General features: G+C 38.8%; 1 protein-coding gene and 1 long non-coding RNA gene across 12 annotated transcripts in view; one reads left to right on the forward strand and one right to left on the reverse strand.

Annotated features, from left to right (window-relative positions):
* Positions 1 to 4,706, forward strand: part of LOC145548060 (uncharacterized) — a 39,227-nt gene extending 34,521 nt beyond the window's left edge. For all 10 annotated transcript variants that reach the window (XR_014084346.1, XR_014084348.1, XR_014084345.1 and 7 more), the window contains 2 exons: positions 628 to 765; positions 3,130 to 4,706. This is a non-coding gene — a long non-coding RNA (uncharacterized LOC145548060). The remainder of the gene's footprint in view (positions 1 to 627; positions 766 to 3,129) is intronic.
* On the reverse strand, positions 3,093 to 17,706 carry LOC103479289 (myosin-7-like). 2 transcript variants are annotated; one of them, XM_081598541.1, is made up of 39 exons: positions 17,550 to 17,706; positions 17,439 to 17,478; positions 17,113 to 17,328; positions 16,873 to 17,016; positions 16,618 to 16,774; positions 16,500 to 16,527; positions 14,912 to 15,017; positions 14,740 to 14,832; positions 14,599 to 14,662; positions 14,413 to 14,511; positions 14,215 to 14,318; positions 13,930 to 14,068; positions 13,730 to 13,848; positions 13,444 to 13,593; positions 13,171 to 13,341; positions 12,784 to 13,093; positions 12,619 to 12,692; positions 12,326 to 12,531; positions 12,122 to 12,245; positions 11,701 to 11,837; positions 11,361 to 11,616; positions 11,020 to 11,262; positions 10,741 to 10,917; positions 10,501 to 10,646; positions 10,314 to 10,404; positions 9,842 to 10,231; positions 9,626 to 9,752; positions 9,378 to 9,496; positions 9,103 to 9,299; positions 8,697 to 8,880; positions 8,383 to 8,548; positions 8,177 to 8,301; positions 7,784 to 8,092; positions 7,500 to 7,703; positions 7,135 to 7,431; positions 6,845 to 6,949; positions 6,557 to 6,652; positions 6,288 to 6,422; positions 3,093 to 3,216 (listed from the first exon to the last, which is right to left on the reverse strand). In XM_081598541.1, the coding sequence occupies exons 3-39, from the start codon at positions 17,311 to 17,313 to the stop codon at positions 3,196 to 3,198; spliced, it is 5,814 nt and encodes a 1,937-aa protein (XP_081454667.1). In that variant the 5' UTR covers positions 17,314 to 17,328; positions 17,439 to 17,478; positions 17,550 to 17,706; the 3' UTR covers positions 3,093 to 3,195. The 2 variants fall into 2 exon arrangements, with proteins under 2 accessions (XP_081454667.1, XP_081454666.1); XM_081598540.1 differs by having other exon boundaries at positions 12,619 to 12,695; positions 17,550 to 17,705.
* Positions 17,707 to 19,054: the final 1,348 nt, after the last annotated feature.

A 19,054-nucleotide genomic window follows, 5' to 3' on the forward strand; every position in this document is an offset into this window, starting at 1 on the left:
AAGACGTTTAGTGTAGTTTGAATTTACGTCAGAACTGAGACATAAATACAAACTGTTTTTGGTTTTTGCCTTTTCAAATGAGGATCCGTTCACCTGTTCAAGTGGGTAGAATTATTTAAAATCTTTTGAAAGAGAGAAATCTTCTGACTCTGTCACACTTAGTTCTGTGTTTAAGTGTGATGCTTTGCGATGCATCTGTTAACAATGCAAGCGTCTTTAAGAATTTTATTTCTTGGATTATCATTCTCAGCTGTTTCCATCCCATTGGAAATGTTAACTCCAATCAAAATGTTAACTCCAAAGTCAGTGGGGTGACATGTCACCCCACTGACTTTCTTTCCAGCTTCAATCTATAACTCCTCTTAGGTGGGTCCAATTGTTCCTAGGCTGAAACAACAAATGGTGTCACCTCAAAATGCAGCTGGTTTTAATATCTACCTCAGTCCTTGAGCCTTTGTAAACATCGCTGTCCTATGTATTAAGCAATTAGCAAACTAAAGCTTGTAATACGATTGTAACAACATCTAAATGCTACTATGGACTCAGTGGGACATTTAAGCAAACATTATAGAGATTTGTATAGCATGGATGACAGAATTCTTTTGTTGTCCTGTAATCTCTCTGTAGTTTTTGAAAATCTTTGGAGGACGGAGCCATATGAGATACAGATCAAGTATTTGGTGCCAACTTGCTTCCATCTTCTTACCTCACTTCTTCAAATGCTGACAGTCTCTCTGTGTCAGTTTGTGCAGAGCCCGAAAGAAGGTAAGTTGAAATTTACCAATAATGCTACTTAAGTTCAGTTTTTTAGCATGTGTGCATGCTTTAAGTTTGATATTTTATTTATTATTAAGGTGATGTTCCCACTTTAACTAAAAATCTGTTTCCCAAAAAAAAATGTAGTTTATTGTTTACTAACTTGTTGCAGTAGCAGTAGTGATTATTATGTTTGATTGGATGTTGCATTGTACGTCTTTGAATTAACGTTAAAAAATACACCACTATTTAATTAGCCTTTAAATAATTGACATTCATTCATACATTTTGAGAAATATAAATAGCTGAGTTAGAAGAGCATTACTTTGATTGTTTTACTGCAAGTGTTTTTCATTATTTTTTTACTAGCATCATGAAGTAATATGGATGGAATGATGTACATTCCCTTTATGCTAAAATTGAATGCCTGAGAATGCTACTATATATTTGCATTACAACAAGACTTATTTAAAATTTGTTAGTGTTTAATCTCTTTATAAATAAAATCATTGTATTTTTTTCATTAAGAGTCCAGCTACATGATATGTATGTGTGTTACAGTACATCTAGTTGTCACAAAGATTTTCTGATCAATGTCTGCAGCAGGCGAAATCAGCATTGTATAAACATGCTGTACTGTATAAATTTGAAATGTTTTCAGTACAAAATAAATTTATCAAATGTTTGGGGTTTTTTAAGGACGTATTCAGCACCTTCGATGCTTGTATTATCTTCAGCTGGTTTAACGTATAGTTTCGCCCCTTTTCTCTGTGAATGTAAACATTACTGGTATGCAGGTGGGAAAACAAAGTGAAGTTACATCCCCAACTCACCATGGCTTTCATTTGTCCCAATGCTACAAACACTCCAGAGCTTCTTCATATTATTCTCAATTACTCTCATAAATGATGTACGCACCTGCAGACATGGTTAAAACAAAATACCCCCTCTCAAATCAAGAGTTAATTCCTAGATATCCTGTTTTACCAGGTTCTGAAGCGACATTAATCTTGTATAAGGTGTACAAGAACACACGTCACATAATTTTAAACAAAGAAAAAAACAAAAAAGTTTTTAACAAACACAAAGTACACTCCCAATTCTCTAGATACATATAATTATCCCTAAAATTTAAAGGGACGTTTATCTTTTTCCCAAGACTTTATTGGGCCCCTTATTTAACAGTAAATGTGTGATTCATATTGGGAAGTGTGTTTGAGGGACCTTTAGGTATTCAGAAAATATCTGCAACACATGTTGTCAACACAAGGAGGCAGAATCTATCCACTTAATTCATGCCCCTTATGTTTGTGAACATAGGGCGTTCACTACCTGTACAAAGATGGTAAATATTTACCTCTATTCAGATTGCTACATCCATTGTTTTGTCATAAACTGAAAATGGAAAATCACTTGAGCTTCTTCTTCCCAGTCTTCCATAAGAGCCAAATTTGTGGAGGAAATTTCCTAATAATTTTCCTGTGGACAGATTCTCCAGTTACCATCTGCTTCTTGTAATTATTGCCCAACCTTTCAGTTTATGTCATGATCCTTTGGTCTTTAGGTTTTGACTTCTTTAATATTATTTAAAATATCTTGCCTTATACAATTAATTTCTCTCTGAACACATTTCTGTGGGTACCTCATTGTTAGTAAGGAATTGCCTGATTAGTTCATTCCTTTATGTTTAGTTTCTTAGCTCTGTCCTTTGTGCCATTATGGATTTATTGGATCAATGTTAGTCTCATCCCCTAGGATTGTAATGTATGTATTTGCTCTCCTCAAGAGCCTCCCAGTTAACGGATTACCACACCTGCTTTCAGTGTCGTTCTCTACTCTTTTCTCTGCTCACACGTTTTCTTTGTTCTTTGCTCCCATTCCTCTTCCAGTGCTGCATGTCTCATTCATAACCATGGCTTGGTCGGGCTCACTCTGTGAGATGCTCAAAGCTTGGGACATTTTTGTTCCTGGGTTACACAGCTTTCAACCTCTCAATGACTTTATCTTCAATATGTCAGCTGTTTACGTTCATCTTCATGATGCTGGTTGTTCATTAATGTTTTCTGACAAGCCTTGGATGCCTTCATGAAGCATCTAAATACAGAAATCAAATAATAGACAAATCAACAGTATTTATTCAGTGAGTCCTAAAAGCAATGGAATACACTATTGGCATAAAATTCTCCAAATACATTAAAGATTGTGGCTTAAGCATAAAGTGCTGCATACTCACTGGCCATTTCTTTATTTTGTAGTTTAAATTATGCTATTGGTATTCTATTAGTCAGAGTTGTCATTAAGCATTTTTTCTGCTGTAAACAATGAAGAAGGACTCCTTTTGTTAATTTGAATGCATTTTGCTTTATTCTACAGTTACATTGCAGACAAGGGGGACAACATCACAGAAGATCCCGAAGGTCTGAGGCAGCCATCCCTGTTTCATTCCTCATCTAGCCCTTTCTGTGATGAAGAATGACAAAAAGGGAACAATAAGTGAAGGATTAGTAACTAAACATTGAGTAAATTCAGTAAAGATGACACAAAATGCTCCACAGAGTTTAACCCTTTACGGGCGGCCACATAATGAAAACATTGTTTTCATTACTTTCTTTGTAACTATATAATATATTTTATTGAGGCACAATGTCTTGAGTATAAATTGTTTCCCTAAAAAATAATGCAAATGGAATATGGACTGAACTTATATAGTGCTTTTCCAATCATTTTGACCACTCAAAGTGCTTTACTCTAGAGTTACACTCACCCATTCGCACTCACACATTTATACGCAATTTGGAGTTAAGTGCTTTGCCCAAGGGCACATTGACATGAAGCACGAAGAAGCTGGAATTGAACCTACAAACTTCCGATCACAAGACTCTTCCCACAGAGCCACAGTCGCCCAGTTTCTAACTGTAGAAAGTTATGGGACTGGATAATGCAGGTCGTAATGAAAATAAACGAAATAAACACACATTACTGAAGAGAAGCAAATTTATGTTACACAATTTCTTTTTCACAACATTTTCCATTGCTAATCTGAAGGGTAATAATTTCATCCATCTAAAATCAATTATTTTAACACATAAGTATACTAACACATTGAATGCGTTAGTACTAACTGCATGAAAGCTATTAATGCAAAAAGACTAATGAACAAATCAGTTGGACAGCTACATGAAGTCCTGTCGCTGACTGTTTTCTGCTCTTTCTCATTTTGTTTTCACCACCACCTAACACACTATCTAGTCAACACTCAGACTTGTACTTGAAAAGTAATCATCTAAAATATAATTAGCTCCACAACTACAGTTGAAACCAGATGTTTTCATGCATTGTGTAAAAAGATTCATTTTCTCTCACTGTCCGAAAATAAATCTGACTAAACTGTTCCTGTTTTTTGTCAGTTAGGTTTAACAGAATGATTTCTCTTTACTTAATAATGATAACTTAGATTTTTTTAAACGGTTTTTTATTACTTCTTTCAAAGTCAAAACTTTACATGCAACAGGTTTAGAGTCGCCCCTGTGGCTGTGGCTGTGTGGGTAGCCAGTCCCAAGAAATAAAGAATGTTTATTTAAACCTTGGATTTTAAAGGAAATAAAATTCTGGGGGAAAAAACGCATATATGTGTTTTATTATTCTGGCATTTCGATTATATTAATAGTTCTGATAAACATAACTGAAATAAAACAGGAACACTTGAAGCTGATTTATTGTCAATAACACTTAGAGAAAAACAATATTTTTTATGTGAGTTCAGCTTTTAGTGGCCCATGCTTGCTCCGGTTATGAAATACATGAAGAAGGAAAAAGCACAAGTACCTACTTCTACCATAAGTTCAATATAAACATTCTCTTCGTTAAAGTGTTTACAAATAACGAGATAAAATTCACTAACACTGCTCATTAAATGAGAAAATCACAAAATAAATTTTTTCTGTAAAACAGACTGGTCTGATTTATTTCATTTAATTTTTTTTACACACTCATTCACAGGCTCACTCAATATCACTATAATTAAAACTTGGCCACCTTGATAAAATATCTCCATATCACTTAAGTAATTGTTTTTGTTACTGAAATAGATGTCAAAATATATTAAGTAGAGGTGTGCCGATCGATCGGCCACCGATCATAATCGGCCGATTTCCGTGAAAAACTGTATGATCGGTGATCACCGATCACGGTCTCTTGTTAACCGATCACACAAACCGATCACCTGCATCTCATTTCGCAGCCTGCCTGTGCAGCTGGTCTCCTCTTTCCTTCACTCTGCGCAAACGCGTAGCAACAAATCCTAAGCAATGTGGAACTATAACACACTGAGTGACTGGGGAAGTTTGCGTGTTGCAGCGGAAAATTAAAACACGTGGGTGAAGCACGTCAAACTGCATCAACACTACGAATCTAATATGGCATAAAAACAATGCCATACTTGACGGAGTTTGGCTATATCGGGGCTCACTGCAGTAAAAAAAGACACATGGAGCGATCAGACAGCAGGTAAAGCAGCGCATAGCTGCAAACACTCACCCGGATTAGCATGACGGTCAGAAAGCTAAACAAATAACCCGCAAAATTATTTAAGTCTTCGAGCTGCGATGTAAGACGCTGGTTCTGCTCTCGCTGTTGAACCGCCGCTACGCGCTACAGGTAGTAATATTTTATAGACGGAGCGTCTCTTCTGCTCCACCTGGTAGTGACTTTCACACCGAACCTCTGCTTAAAGCTGCAGCATCTCTAACTTAAAAAATACATTTTACATACATATTAAAACTTTCGCTGTCCTAACATAAGACAGATAATCTCTGAAAAAAGAATCGATCTCCTCCCTTTTCTACATAATTACTCCGCTCAGTCAGAAACAGCCAATCAGAACTAGCAGTAATCAGCTAGCCGCCATGCTATCAGGAAGTTTTCATTCAGTAACTCAGGATTGTTTATTGTAATGGAACCTGTATTTGCCTTTGAATTTTAAGTTTTATACTTGAATTTTTTTTGGCAATGTTGAGAGGTTTTATTTTGACTCTTTGCATTATTTAACCTCTTCAGACCCTTCAAATATCAGTCTGTTAAAGATAGTATTACCGATAGCAGTACAATTTGCTCAATGCCTGTTTTTTTCTTGGAAAAAGTTATTAAAAACAAATTTTTGTCTAACTTAAGGTGAATTCATCGTTCCTTTTTCCACATAATGTAACCGGTAGTGCTTTTGATTAAAAAAATAATAATTATGTGATCGGTATCGGTGATCGGTATAGGTGATCGGCCCCCATGAGTGATCGGAATCGGTATCGGCAGGAAAAAACCTGATCGGCACATCTCTAATATTAAGTGGATGTTTTTGCATGAAGTGAAGGTATTTTATTTACATTAATTTCATGGAAAAATGTCAGTATTTAACCATAGAGTCCCTTTTCTACTTGTTCTTAGTATTGAAACTGCAGCAGCTAGAAACACTGCCTTCAGAAAAACAAACAAACTACATTGAATTATTTTTTGTGTTCAAATCTGGTGGAGTCTCTGACCTTTGACCCCACATCGCGGCTCTTGGCACGGAGCTTGTTGACCTGAGACTCAGCGATGTCAGCTCTCTCTTCAGCCTCGTCAAGCTCATGTTGCAGCTTGCGGAACTTGCTCATATGAGTGTTGGCTTGCTCCTCCTGCAAGATACAACAGCATCGCACTCCTGAGTAAGCGCTTTAAGGTCTCTTTTGCAAAAAGCTGTCAAACATTGAAGCAATAAAGCGCATGTTCGTCCTAAGTCTACCACATTTCTAGGAAATCCCAAACTTACAGATTCCTCAGCAGCTCTTTTATATGCCTTCACTTTAAGCTGCAGTTTGTCAACCAGATCCTGCAGACGTGCAACATTCTTGCGGTCCTCCTCGGTCTGCATAGATCAGTGAATGGGAATGTAAAACATGATTTATGAATTCTACGTTCTCTTTAGCCTGATTTTTCTAGTCTGAATGTTTATAGTCTGATGGAACATATTTAAACTCTTTCCGGTACAATTAAAAATGCTTGGTATAAAGATGGATCCTTACTGATTGTACAAATATTTCCAAACTGAAAATTTTACCTGATATGTCAGCTCCTTGATGCGTCTCTCATATTTGCGCATTCCTTTTACTGCTTCTCCACTTTTCTTCTGCTCTGACTCCACTTCGTTCTCAAGCTCTCTCACCTGAACACAACAAGACATAATATCTTTATTTTCTCTGTTGTATCAAGAGCAAAGGAGATAAAGTGTAAAATGCTGCAAATCTATAAAAAATGTTTTATCAAAATAACAGGTAGAAGAGGTTTCAGTCATAAATTTCTTTTCATTTCAGCTCAAATTTGTATTATATGTTCAGTGATTTCACTCACCCTGGCCTCGAGCTTCTGGACCTGCTTCTTGCCTCCCTTCATGGCGATCTGTTCAGCTTCATCCAGACGGTGCTGCAGATCTTTGATGGTCTGCTCCATGTTCTTCTTCATGCGCTCCAGGTGAGCACTGGTGTCCTGCTCTTTCTTCAGCTCCTCTGCCATCATGGCAGCATCAGTGATGGCCTTCTTGGCCTTCTCTTCAGCATTTCTGCATTCCTGCACAGCCTCCTCCACTTCAGTTTGAAGCTGAGCAATATCACCCTCCAGCTTCTTCTTCTGGTTAATCAGGCTGGTGTTCTGCATGATTTTAAAATGAGATATTAGTTCATGTAGGAAGTATTGTTACCTTTGAGATGTAGCCTCACCTGTGAGTGCAGTAGCTGCACCCGCTCACTAACATCCAGCAGCTCTTGCTCAGCAAGTTTACGGCTTCGTTCGGTTTGCTCTAAAGCAGCCCTCAGTTCTTCCAGTTCTGCCTGAAGCAGGTTGTTGCGTCTTTCAACGATGGCCATGTTCTCTTTAAGGTCATCATTAGCCCGAACCGACTCATCCAGCTGAATTTGGCAATCCTTTACAGAATGGCATTAACCACATTAATGCATATAGATATTTTAAGAGTAGAAAGTGAGTTTCTTGTGTTTGAGTTTACCTTCAGATGTGCATGAACAGACTTGAGTTGTTTCTGGGACTCAGCCGCCTGCCTGTTGGCTTGGCTAAGCTGGATCTCCATCTCGTTGAGGTCTCCCTCCATCTTCTTTTTCAGACGAAGGGCTTCATTCCTGCTGCGGCACTCGGCCTCAAGAGAACTCTGCAGGGTGTCGATTGTCCTCTGCAGGTTCCTCTTGCACTGCTCCATCTCCTCATCTTTCTCAGCCAGTTTACGTTCAATATCAGCTTTGATTTGATTGAATTCCAACTGGGCCCTTAAAATCTTGCCCTCTTCGTGTTCCAGGGAAGCCTAGTAGAAAGAAACATACAGAGGATTACAGCACATAATGACATTCTTTTCAAATGCTTTTCATCATTTAACAAGGGTATATACCTCCGCTTCTTCAAGTGCAGACTGAATCTCACTCTTTTCTTGTTCCAGCTGTTTTCGAAGCTTTTCCAGTTCATGGATATTTTTTCCACTCTCACCAAGTTGCTCAGTGAGGTCAGAAATTTCCTCTGTGTGACACCAAGCAGAGTAAAATAATATGATACAATTTCACGCAGAACATTTTTTCAAACCTTTGCAGTAGATCTTACCCTGCAGATTCTTGTTCTCCCTCTTCATGGTCTCCAGATGGTCCAGAGACTCTTCATAGGAGTTTTTAAGTTTGAAAAGCTCAGTGCTCAATGCTCTTGCGTCCTTCTGGGAGCTTTCCAGCTCACACTGAGACTCTTCATATTTCTGCTTCCACTCGGACAAGACCTGCAGAGGAAAGACAGGTGAACAATAATCATCATTCTCTTTAATGGAAGAGAACTTGAAGCATAGTCATATCCACCTTTCAACATTAGCTAGTCTACCCCAGATATGTTGAATCTACTTCATGGTATCTAATCTACCAGGACTTCACCTTGTCAAAGTTCCTTTGCTTCTTGTCCAGAGCAGCAGCAGCAGCATTAGACCTCTCCACATCCACCATGAGATCTTCGATCTCATTCTGCAGCCTGTGTTTGGTCTTCTCCAGAGAGGAGCATTTGGCATTCACTGCTTCAACAGCCTCCTCAGCCTCCTGCAGACGCTGAGCCAGCTTCTTCCTTGAGAAATTGTCATTAAAAGCATTTAATGAACCAGAAGTTTGATAAATAATCCATAAGAAAATGTAAGCACCAGTTGCGAGGTCATCCAACAGACAAACTTTTTGTTCGTCTTACATGTTAGTAGGAACATAACACAAACAAAAAGCTGATCTGCTAGACGAAGTAAAATGTCTGTTTTAGTATTGTTTTATGGTTTTTGGTAGAAGCTCAGCCTCTTACTTAGCTTCCTCCAGTTCCTCGGTTCTCTGGATGGCATCAGTTTCGTACTTGGTTCTCCACTGAGCCACCTCAGTGTTGGCCTTGGACATGCTGCGCTGCAGTTCAGCCTTGGCCTCCTGCTCCTCCTCGTACTGCTCCCTGAGGAGATCACAGTCATGGCGAGCAGACTGCACCGCATGGGCTAATGCATTCTTGGCCTGTTACCAAAAAGTAATTATGCAACATGTTAAAATTAAAGGCATTGGACAGTCTGTTAGGCCCAACATTTCATTTACCTTTGTCTCTTCTTCAAGCTGCCTCTTCAGATCTTCAATCTGTTGAGTGTAGGACATTTTTCCTCTTGTCAGCTGAGACACTAATGAGTCCTTCTCCTCCAGCTGCCTAGAGAGTTCACCTAGGTTTTTTTTTTTTTTTTACATTAGTAAAAATTGTGTTAATGTTTCTTTTGGAACTTGTACTGGACTATAAATTCTTCAAGCTTAAACTTAATTTAGACAAAATGTTTTTTTCACAAACACTGTACCATTTTCTGTTTGAAGTTTTGCTTTTTGCATGTTGAAGTCATTAATGCAGCGTTGCGCCTCTTCAAACTTGGCTTTGTATTCATTCATTTGATCTTCAAGAGTTCTGCAGGTTTTCTCAAGATTGATCTGAAATTTCAGAAATGAATATAAAATATAACATCAACCTTTTGTATGTACCATTTTCATAAATACATGCATGCGCAGCATTAGTCCACCTTGGTCTTCAGAATATGTTCCATATTGGAGACCACATCATCCAGCTCCAGTTTGAGCTCGCTCTTCTCCTTCTCCAGCTTCTGCTTGACTCTCTGCAGGTTGTCGATCTGCTCTCCCAGGTCAGCAACAGTGTCAGCTTGTTTCTTCCTGAGTGTGGCAGTGGTGGCTTCGTGGTGCAGGGTGGCCTCTTCGAGGTCTCTGCGGAGTTTCTGGAACTCGGTCTCCCTCTTCTTGTTCATCTCTATCTGGACCGCTGTGGCTCCTCCAGCCTCCTCCAGTCTCTCACTGATCTCCTCTAACTCTCTAGCCAAGTCTGCTCTCTGCTTCTCCACCTTGGCTCGAGCAGCTCGTTCTGCTTCAAGCTCTTCCTCCAGCTCTTCAATGCGGGCCTGTTGGAAGATAATTCTTATGTTTACAGACTTTATTCAATGTTTTGCCTACTTTTCAAATGTGTTATGGCCTATTGATTACTTGAAGTTCTTTCAGTTTCTTCTGAAGCTGAATGGCAATAGCTTGCTCATCCTCAATTTTGTTATTCAGTTGACTTAGTTCAAAGTCTTTCCTGTTTTGAAAAAGTGAAGTTTTAAATCCAGCATATTGTGTATATTTTTATTTTATTATTTGTTTGGTTCAAATAAATTGTTCAAATATTTCTTACTTTTTGAGACGCTCTTCAAGTTGTTGCTTGTCATTCTCAACGTCCATTAGACTTTCCAGAGTCAACTTTAAGTCTCCCTCCAGCTTTCTTTTTGCTCTCTCGAGGTCCAGTCTAATTTTCTTCTCTTGCTCAAGAGATCCCTCAAGCTGAAAATTATTTAAACATTAGACAGTAATCTTTGTTATACTACCAGATGTATACATTAGTTGGAATTCTGACATTTGACCATTAAAGTCTCACATCGTCCACTTGCTGCTCCAGCTTTGCCTTGGCCTTGGTCAGAGTGTTGACTTTGTCTTCCTCACTCTGCAGGTCATCCAGGGTTTGTTGGTGAGCTTCCTGTAAAGCTTTTTTCTCCTTTGTGAGCTTGGCGATGATTTCATCCAAAGCAGCCATCTCTTCAACAAGATTTTTTACCTGTAAATTAAGCAAATAAGAAAATAAGAAAATTAAAACTTGGATTATGGACTAAATAATTCCCATTTGTTTTAACTATAATAAAAAGTCACAATTCCAAACCTTGTTCTCAGTAGCATGCTTCTCTTTCTCCACTTTTGCCAGAGTTAGCTCCAAGTCATCAATATCCTTCTTTAACTCAGAGCATTCATCCTCCAGCTTCCTCTTCTTAGCGGTCAGTTCAGCATTTATTTCCTCTTCATCCTCCAGTCTCTCAGAAAGCTCTTTGGCTTTTGCTTCCATTTGAATTTTGTGTTTGATCAGCCCCTCACACCTCTCCTCTGCATCAGCAAGATTATCTTGCTCCTAAATGGTCATTATATTTATAAAATCGTTTGAGGAACAATAGTCAATACAAATATGTCATGTCTTATTGTGAATACACGTGATGCTGGGAGACTTACAGCTTGGACTTGGAGCTGCAGGTCATTTTTCTCCTGGAGAAGAGAGACAGTTTTCTCCTCCAGTTCTTTTCTGCGAGCTTCAGATTTTGCATAGGCCTCTTTCAGTTTCAGGAATTCTTCCTTCATGTTGGCCATCTCCTTTTCTGCTTCAGCAGATCTCAGGAGAGGTTTGATCTTGAAGTACAACTTCATCCAGGGCCAATTCTTGACCCCCATGAAGGCGCGAATGTTCCACTGGATTACGAGTAGTGAATCCCTGTAAAAAATTAATTGCTATAATTAATTTTCAAAGTTGTGAAGTTCTTGTATTTTGAGTTATTTTAAAGGTCCAAATTTATACCTTCTTTCAACAATCTTCTGGAATTCAACTCTTGCAAGTAAACCTCTAGATCTCGCCTGGATTCCAGTGATAATGAGTGACAAGCGATCATCCCTCATCTCCTCCAGTTGACCAAGAAGACCAGCTTTAAAGAACACCTTTAAGGACATGGAACAAGATGTAAATATGTACTACTTATTAAGATACTGGTACAATGTATTTTTAACCTTCGAGAGACAACTCTGTCTTACAACAACCTTTTTAGTTGGGACAGTTTGAAATTGTTAATTGAATATGTCCCAAAATTGGAATAGGCTTAAGAGTGTCATCTTAAAATTCAACTATTAATATATATGAAATCACTACAAATTATTTCCTGCAGTCTATTGAATGGTAAATACAACATTTGGTCTGTAGTTCTGACTTTTAATGTTTTATTTACCTTAGTGTGCCCAAACTTGTACTGGTTATGGTCAATATCAAGAGATCCGAGAAGTTTTTCGGCTCCCTTCCTGCTGTCAATGAACTGTCCCTCAGGGATGGCAGCAGGATTCAAGATACGATATCTGGGAAATCATATATCTGTTAGCTGGAAATTGTAGAGTAAGGCTTGTGAGACGTACTAAGTTACGTAGTAAGGTAATACCTCTGCTTGAAGTCTCCATAGAGGATCCTGTTGGGGAAGCCTTTCCTGCAGATCCTGATGCCTTCCAGCACACCGTTACAGCGCAGCTGGTGCATCACCAGAGGGTTCTCCATGGCCCCAGGAGTCTTGGTCTCGTTGGGGATGATGCAGCGTACAAAGTGAGGGTGGGTAGACCTCAGGTTGGTCATCAACTTATTCAGGTTCTCCTGTGCATGACAATGCTGAACATTTAGTCTGTGTCAACACCAAAATATCTGAATTACTGAGTGGAAATCAGTTTTGACTTTACTTACCCTGTGAAGGGCAGATACAGTTTGAAAGGAAGATCCCTTCTTCTTACCTCCTCCTTTGCCCCCTTTTCCACTTTCTACTATTTAGCATTACAAAAGTATATACATTAGACTACTGAACACAGAAATAAATTTTTCAATCTTAGTTCTGAAAGAATGTCCCTTTACCTGAATCAGCTCCTGCATAGTTTGCAAACAGAATACCAAGCAGCTTGAGTGTAGACTTCTGGTACAGCCCAACAACAGTCTCATTCAGAGGATCCTTGTTCTTCACCAGCCAGTTGTTGATATTATAATCAACAGTTCCAGCATAGTGGACCAGGGCAAAATGGGCCTCTGGTTTGCCTTTGACAACTCTAGGCTTCTGGAAGTTGTTTGATTTCCCCAGATGATTGTCATAAAGCTTAGCTTTAAATGTAGCATCAGAGGCTTTGGGAAACATGCACTCCTCTTCGAGGATGGACATGATGCCCATGGGCTGAAAGGGTAATAAAAGTGGTTTGAAACACAAATGACCTTTTACTTTCTCCATATATTTAATATTCTGATTCTCACCTTTTCAATCAGGTCAATACAGGCCTGCAGATCCATACCAAAGTCAATGAAAGTCCATTCAATTCCCTCTTTCTTATACTCTTCCTGCTCCAGCACAAACATGTGGTGGTTGAAAAACTGTTGCAGTTTTTCATTGGTGAAGTTGATGCACAGCTGCTCGAAGGTGTTGAACTGGAAGTTGACAACAATATTTTTTAGTACTCACCTTTCTTACAAGCATTGCTTTCCAGGTGTTGCACACATAGTAAAATTATATGAGTAGATGAGTCTCACATCAAAGATCTCAAATCCAGCAATGTCCAGCACTCCAATGAAGTACTGACGAGGCTGCTTGGTGTCGAGTGAATGGTTGATTCTCACCACCATCCACAGGAACATCTTCTCATACACTGCTTTAGCAAGAGCTCCAACCGCATAATACACCTAAAAATACAGAAATATAAACTTTAAAAAAACATAGTAATGTTCATATTCCAGTGTGCGTGGTCTATGCATAATGTGTTACGTGTCTCCATGTAAATAATAGAAGGTGATTTAACTAGCTGTGTTTAATCCCTACCTGTTGAACATTTTGTCCCTTGGTGACCCACTCATTCCCCACTTTGACTCTGGGGTGACAGAGACCTTTGATGAGGTCAGCAGAGTTCAAGCCCATCAGGTAAGCTGATTTGTCAGCATCTAAAATAAAAAAAAATGAATTATAGATTAATTAACATAATTTTCCTAACAAGTTTCCAAGTTATAGAATTCCTCTCTCACCTTCAGTGCCATCTGCCTCGGCCTGCTCTTCACGCTGCTTGTTCTTAAACTTCATGTTACCAAAGTGCATGATGGCACCAGTTAGTTTGTAAATGCCGTTCTTCTCCTCTTGAGTGAAGCCCAATACATCAAAGGCCTCCTGGATAAAAAAAAAATAAAAATTTACCTATGGGGTTAAGTATTTGCTGGATAATATAAAGTATATATAATACCTGCTCTAAAATGAAGTTATAGTACAATATGTATCAAATATTATAATTACTCTGTAAAGTAACTCCTACTCACATCAGTTGCTAGCAGCTCTTCTGCATCATTGATGGAGGCTACCGTCGTCTCTCCTTGGGAGATGAAGGCGTAGTCATAGGGGTTGTTTGTAATGAGGAGCATTTCTGTAAAGTAAGCCAAGAAGATGACTTATAACTACATTATGCAATGATGCAAAATCAATTTGTACTGATTTGAAAATGTGATGTTTTTATTTACCAAGCAGCTCAGGCTTCTTCTGAGACAGAATTTGGTAGAAGATGTGGTAATCTCTCTCAGCCTTAAGCTGAAAGGTTACTCTGGACTTCTCTAGCAGATCTGTAAAGGCATTTGCATCATGTAGGTAGAATGACAGTCATTTTGGATGTAATTTAAATACTTAAAGAAAAAGAAGGCACCACTTACATGTCTCAATATCAGCTGAAGCCAGCTTTCCACTGGCTGCAAAATGAATACGGATAAATTTTCCCTAAAATACAAGATGAGAAGAAAAGTTATATTGTGATTTATGCAGTGGGAGAAGAGTCATTACAGAGAAGAACTTACAAATCTGGAAGAGTTATCATTTCTGATGGTTTTTGCATTCCCAAAGGCCTCTAATGCCGGGTTGCATTGGATGATTTGATCCTCCAATGTACCCTACCAAAATGAAACTTACTGTTAAAGAAGTGCAAATGTGCGTCTAAGGGCTGACAGTATGAAAATTCAGAAGTATCACCTTTTTCTCAGAGCCTGTGTCCTTTTTCCCACCTCCAGCTGCAATGCTGGCGAAGTACTGAATGACTCTCTTGGTGTTAACAGTTTTCCCAGCACCAGATTCTCCACTGAAGACACAAAGCAAAAGGCTTTATTAGGTGGAAAAGATGGCATCCAACGCTATAACTAATAACAGAGCTTCACATCCTCTATTATCAAACTAAAATGAACTAATCAATGTAATACATATGATATGGTTGCTTGTAAACATGTTCTTAGCCTTTTTTAAAACATTTAATCATTTCACTATCACAACCATCTATGTATTTATCGGGATTTTGTGTGATAGACCAGCAGAGAGTAGTGTATGTGAAGAGGGATAGGAAAAGAGAGGAAAATGTGAAAGGAAAATGTGAAAAGTGTACCATACATTTGTACATTTGTTGGCAACCAACTGCATTCATCAGACACCTAATCAGTAAGTAAAGTCTGCCTCTGTATAATCAGTCTCGGTATAAATATAATTGATCTGGATAAAACCTCCAAGGATTTGTTAGAGATCACTATTGAACAAACACTGTTGTGATGTATTTATGGAGGCGCTTAAAGCCGAGATCATAAAACAATCCCAGGTTTGGACATCTCACAAGCTCTGTCCAGTCCTCTAGCTAAACACTGAAAGAGCATAGCAGGGATGCAATCCTACCAAGACATGGTTGTCTATCTAAACTCACAGGCATGTTGAGAAGGGAGTTATTTAGAAGCAGCTAAGAGACCCATGGTAATTCCATGACAGCTGCAGAGATCCACAGCTCAGCTAAGAGAATTATTTGACAGGCTAGCTGGTAGTTGTGCTCTGTACAACTCTGGTATTTATAGAAGACTGTCAAGAAGACAGAAAGCCATAAGAGGTCATGTTGGTAGTTTGCTACAAGCCATTCAGAGGACATCATAAACAGAATTATGGTAGCAACATTATGTTATGGCATCAGGATCTGAGCATCCGATCAGCGTTGGAAAGCTGGATGGAGTGAGCTACATACAGTTGAGCTGTTTTCAGCAAACTATATCCATGTTATACAGTGGTCCAGTCAAAGTTCAACTGAAGTTTAATTAAGGAATTACTGGCAGGAGTTGAAAACTTATGTCTAATTTATGAATCCATGCAATCTGACTGAGCGTGAGCTGTTTCATGCAAAAGGTTTGTAGCAGCTTCGCAAAAGGTGTAAAACTGGTATAGACATATTCCAAAAGATGAGGAGCTTAAACTGTAGAGAAAATTTGGTTCTATATAATATTGGTTAGTGGGAACTACATACTCCACCTTTCTGATTTTTAGTTCTTATAAAATCTAGAAGGTCTATCACTTAAAATCCTAGTGAAATACAAAGAACGTTGTGCTTTATTCTAATTAGAATGGAAAAAGTTCGAGGTGTTTGAATGCTTGAGGAAGGTACTGTGTTCCTTGCTAAAAACTTATTTACTGGAGATGCAGTACCAGTCACATTTTTTGCTAAAATAAAGGCAGAAACAAGAGCAGAAAATCAAAATTTTACAAAAGTTCTGACAACATAGTATTTTTGAGGATTACAAATGAATTGTTAACATACGTGATGAGAATTGACTGATTTTCTCTGTCTGAAAAAAGAGAAGAAAGGATTACTGAAGGGCTTACTCTTTTTGACCCTCACTCAACTGACAATGTGATGCTCATTGAAAATAAATTACCTGTCAGCATGTACTGGTAGGCATTGTCAGAGATGGAGAAGATGTGAGGAGGAGCTTCACTCCTCTTCTTTCCCCTGTAGGCAACGACCACCTCTTGGTTGTAGACTGGCAGCCACTTGTAGGGGTTGACAGTCACACAGAACAGCCCAGAGTAGGTCTAAGAGAATTTGAAATTGAATGTGATAATTTTTTTTTAATGATCTGAATTAGGATTGATGTATAAAGGGGTGGAAAGTTAGCTTTGTTTTCACTTACGTAGATCATCCACGCTGCGTAACGCTCTTTGAGGTTAAACAGCACAGCTGGCTCATGGAGGAAGGTGAACATCGCCATGTCTTCGATTTTATCAAACTTTGGCGGGTTCTGAGGATGTACATCGCACTCCTTCACGGTGACAGTCTGAAAAATCGACAAAGTTTCTGTTAACAGGCTGCTTTCACTCTGGTGGAAAAAAAATAAGCTACCTTTACAGCAGCATCTCTTCTGTATACTGACCTTCCCTTTCTCTGTCTGAGCAGTGACTTTATCACCGTCACGACTTACGATGGAAGCTTTTACATACTCCTCATCGGGGTCAGGAACAAAACATTCTTTCTTCATGTCAAACAGACGGGTCTGGGCCTCCAGACGCTCCCTGTCTGACTTCCTCAGGTACGGGGCGGCTGCCCCAAATTCTTTCATGGCAGCATCACCCATCTTTTACCTGGGCAATTAAACAACAATTTATCTTAAGGCATCTTAACTGCTTGCGTGTTGCAGTAATAAAGTCAAGTAAAGTAATTTTCTCTAGCATATTGTTTTAAGTTTTCAGATGTTCTTACCTTTTCGACCACTTCCTGGAATACTGAGGTGAAGAAGGCCCTGAGGGAAGAGATAACATCAGTAAGGTCTCCATATCTAGCTAAGTCTGGACTTTTGTCTTCATACCTTACCTTGAGATAGAATGGTGACCTGTTGGGGGCTTCCCTGTGACTTCTCCTTTTAAATAAAACCCCTTTGCCTAATATGGAGGAGAGCTTTAGGGCCAGGAATGTTATTGTGTCTGTGTTTGGTTAGGGGGTTTAAGACAGGAGGGGGTTAATGAGTGGGAGAGCAGTCCAGAAATCAGCGGGCCAGGGTCTTATCAGAGATGGGGTAACTGGTGAAGCCATATTAGGCACTGCATGTACTGCAATGATTATTCATAAGTATCCCCAAGCAGCCAGAGACTAGAACTGAACCTTTAAATAGATATAGGGACTGATGTCTATCCCTTCCAAAGAACGGTTCTGCATAGAAACATTTATTTATCGATTTATTTATTTGTCTGAAGTTATTGTGAAAGGCCGAGATACATATAAAAAAATGTGAAAACAGTTCATATTTAAGCAAGAAAATATTACAAAGGCAAAATATGTATTTATACATTGTTCTTCTATTGGTTCCAAGTGCCACTGGCAAAAAAATACTCTAAATAAATGAATAAATGTAAAAAAATAAATAAATATGAGTAATAAATAAAGATTTTTTGCAGAAAAGTAAATGTTGGTCTATAGTAAACTCTAAGTAACTGCCAAGCAACACAGAATATTTTAAATTGCATAAATGCAATTTAAAACACTTATTTAGCAAGTGTAATCAAAATATAAAAATGGAAGTAAAAATAAACAACATTTTAAGAGTTATAGCAGTAGGAAACAGTTTCATTGTTGACATGTGTTGCTATTAGGACAAATAATTCTGTACACGTTAATTACCGGTATTGTTTTCGAAACACAAAGGAAGATGCACATTGTTTCTGGGGAAATGCTTCAGTGAAATATCTCACCTATTGGTGTCCATTACTCTCAGGGCTTAAGTGGAGTCCCAGCGCGGCATGAGTCACACATTGTCTTTGGTTATTACAGAGTGGACGGACCTCATTTTAACAACAGCAGTCATCACGTAGTGAGTGAGCGGGTCTAAATAAAGAACATTATTCTGAAAGATTAACCAGACGACAAGAGCGATACGGCACAGACAAAGGTCTGCCACAGGTGGACATGCTTTGGATTCTCTCAAAGGCAATAAATATGTCGAGCAGTGAGAAGCTGGAGCAACATGACTAGCTCCAGGGTCAAAGCAGGAGCCTGTTTGCATTATCGCGGTGAAGCTAGAAAAGCTGGCCTCTTAGTTACAGACTTGTTGACATAGCATTGTGTCTTTTCGTGGACAAAGATAACCGTACGAGATTCCCGTCGGGAAGCGCAGAGAGTGGAGAACAGTCAGGATCCAGCTTTTGTCTGCATGTAGGATCAGCTGTTTCTCTGGTGTTGGTCTGAAATGGCTTGAAGCTGACAATCGAAGCCTCTTCTGGTTCAATTCCAACATTTATAACTTATGCATCATATCATCATTCATTATTTGGACTGCATAGCACATCTAGCTACTTTGAGCCATATCTGCAGCCTCTTCAAAG

This window comes from Poecilia reticulata, chromosome 17, assembly GCF_904066995.2.
Source record: "Poecilia reticulata chromosome 17, P_reticulata-male-v2, whole genome shotgun sequence".
Taxonomy (NCBI): domain Eukaryota; kingdom Metazoa; phylum Chordata; class Actinopteri; order Cyprinodontiformes; family Poeciliidae; genus Poecilia; species Poecilia reticulata.

Coding starts and splice junctions, on each gene's coding strand:
- LOC103479289 (XM_081598540.1), bottom strand. CDS start 17,313: ATGGGTGATGCTGCCATGAAAGAATTTGGGGCAGCCGCCCCGTACCTG. Junction 12,532..12,618: donor CTGTATCTGCCCTTCACAGG/GTAAGTAAAGTC, acceptor TGTCATGCACAG/GAGAACCTGAATAAGTTGAT. Junction 10,405..10,500: donor CTTGAAGAGCGTCTCAAAAA/GTAAGAAATATT, acceptor TTTTCAAAACAG/GAAAGACTTTGAACTAAGTC.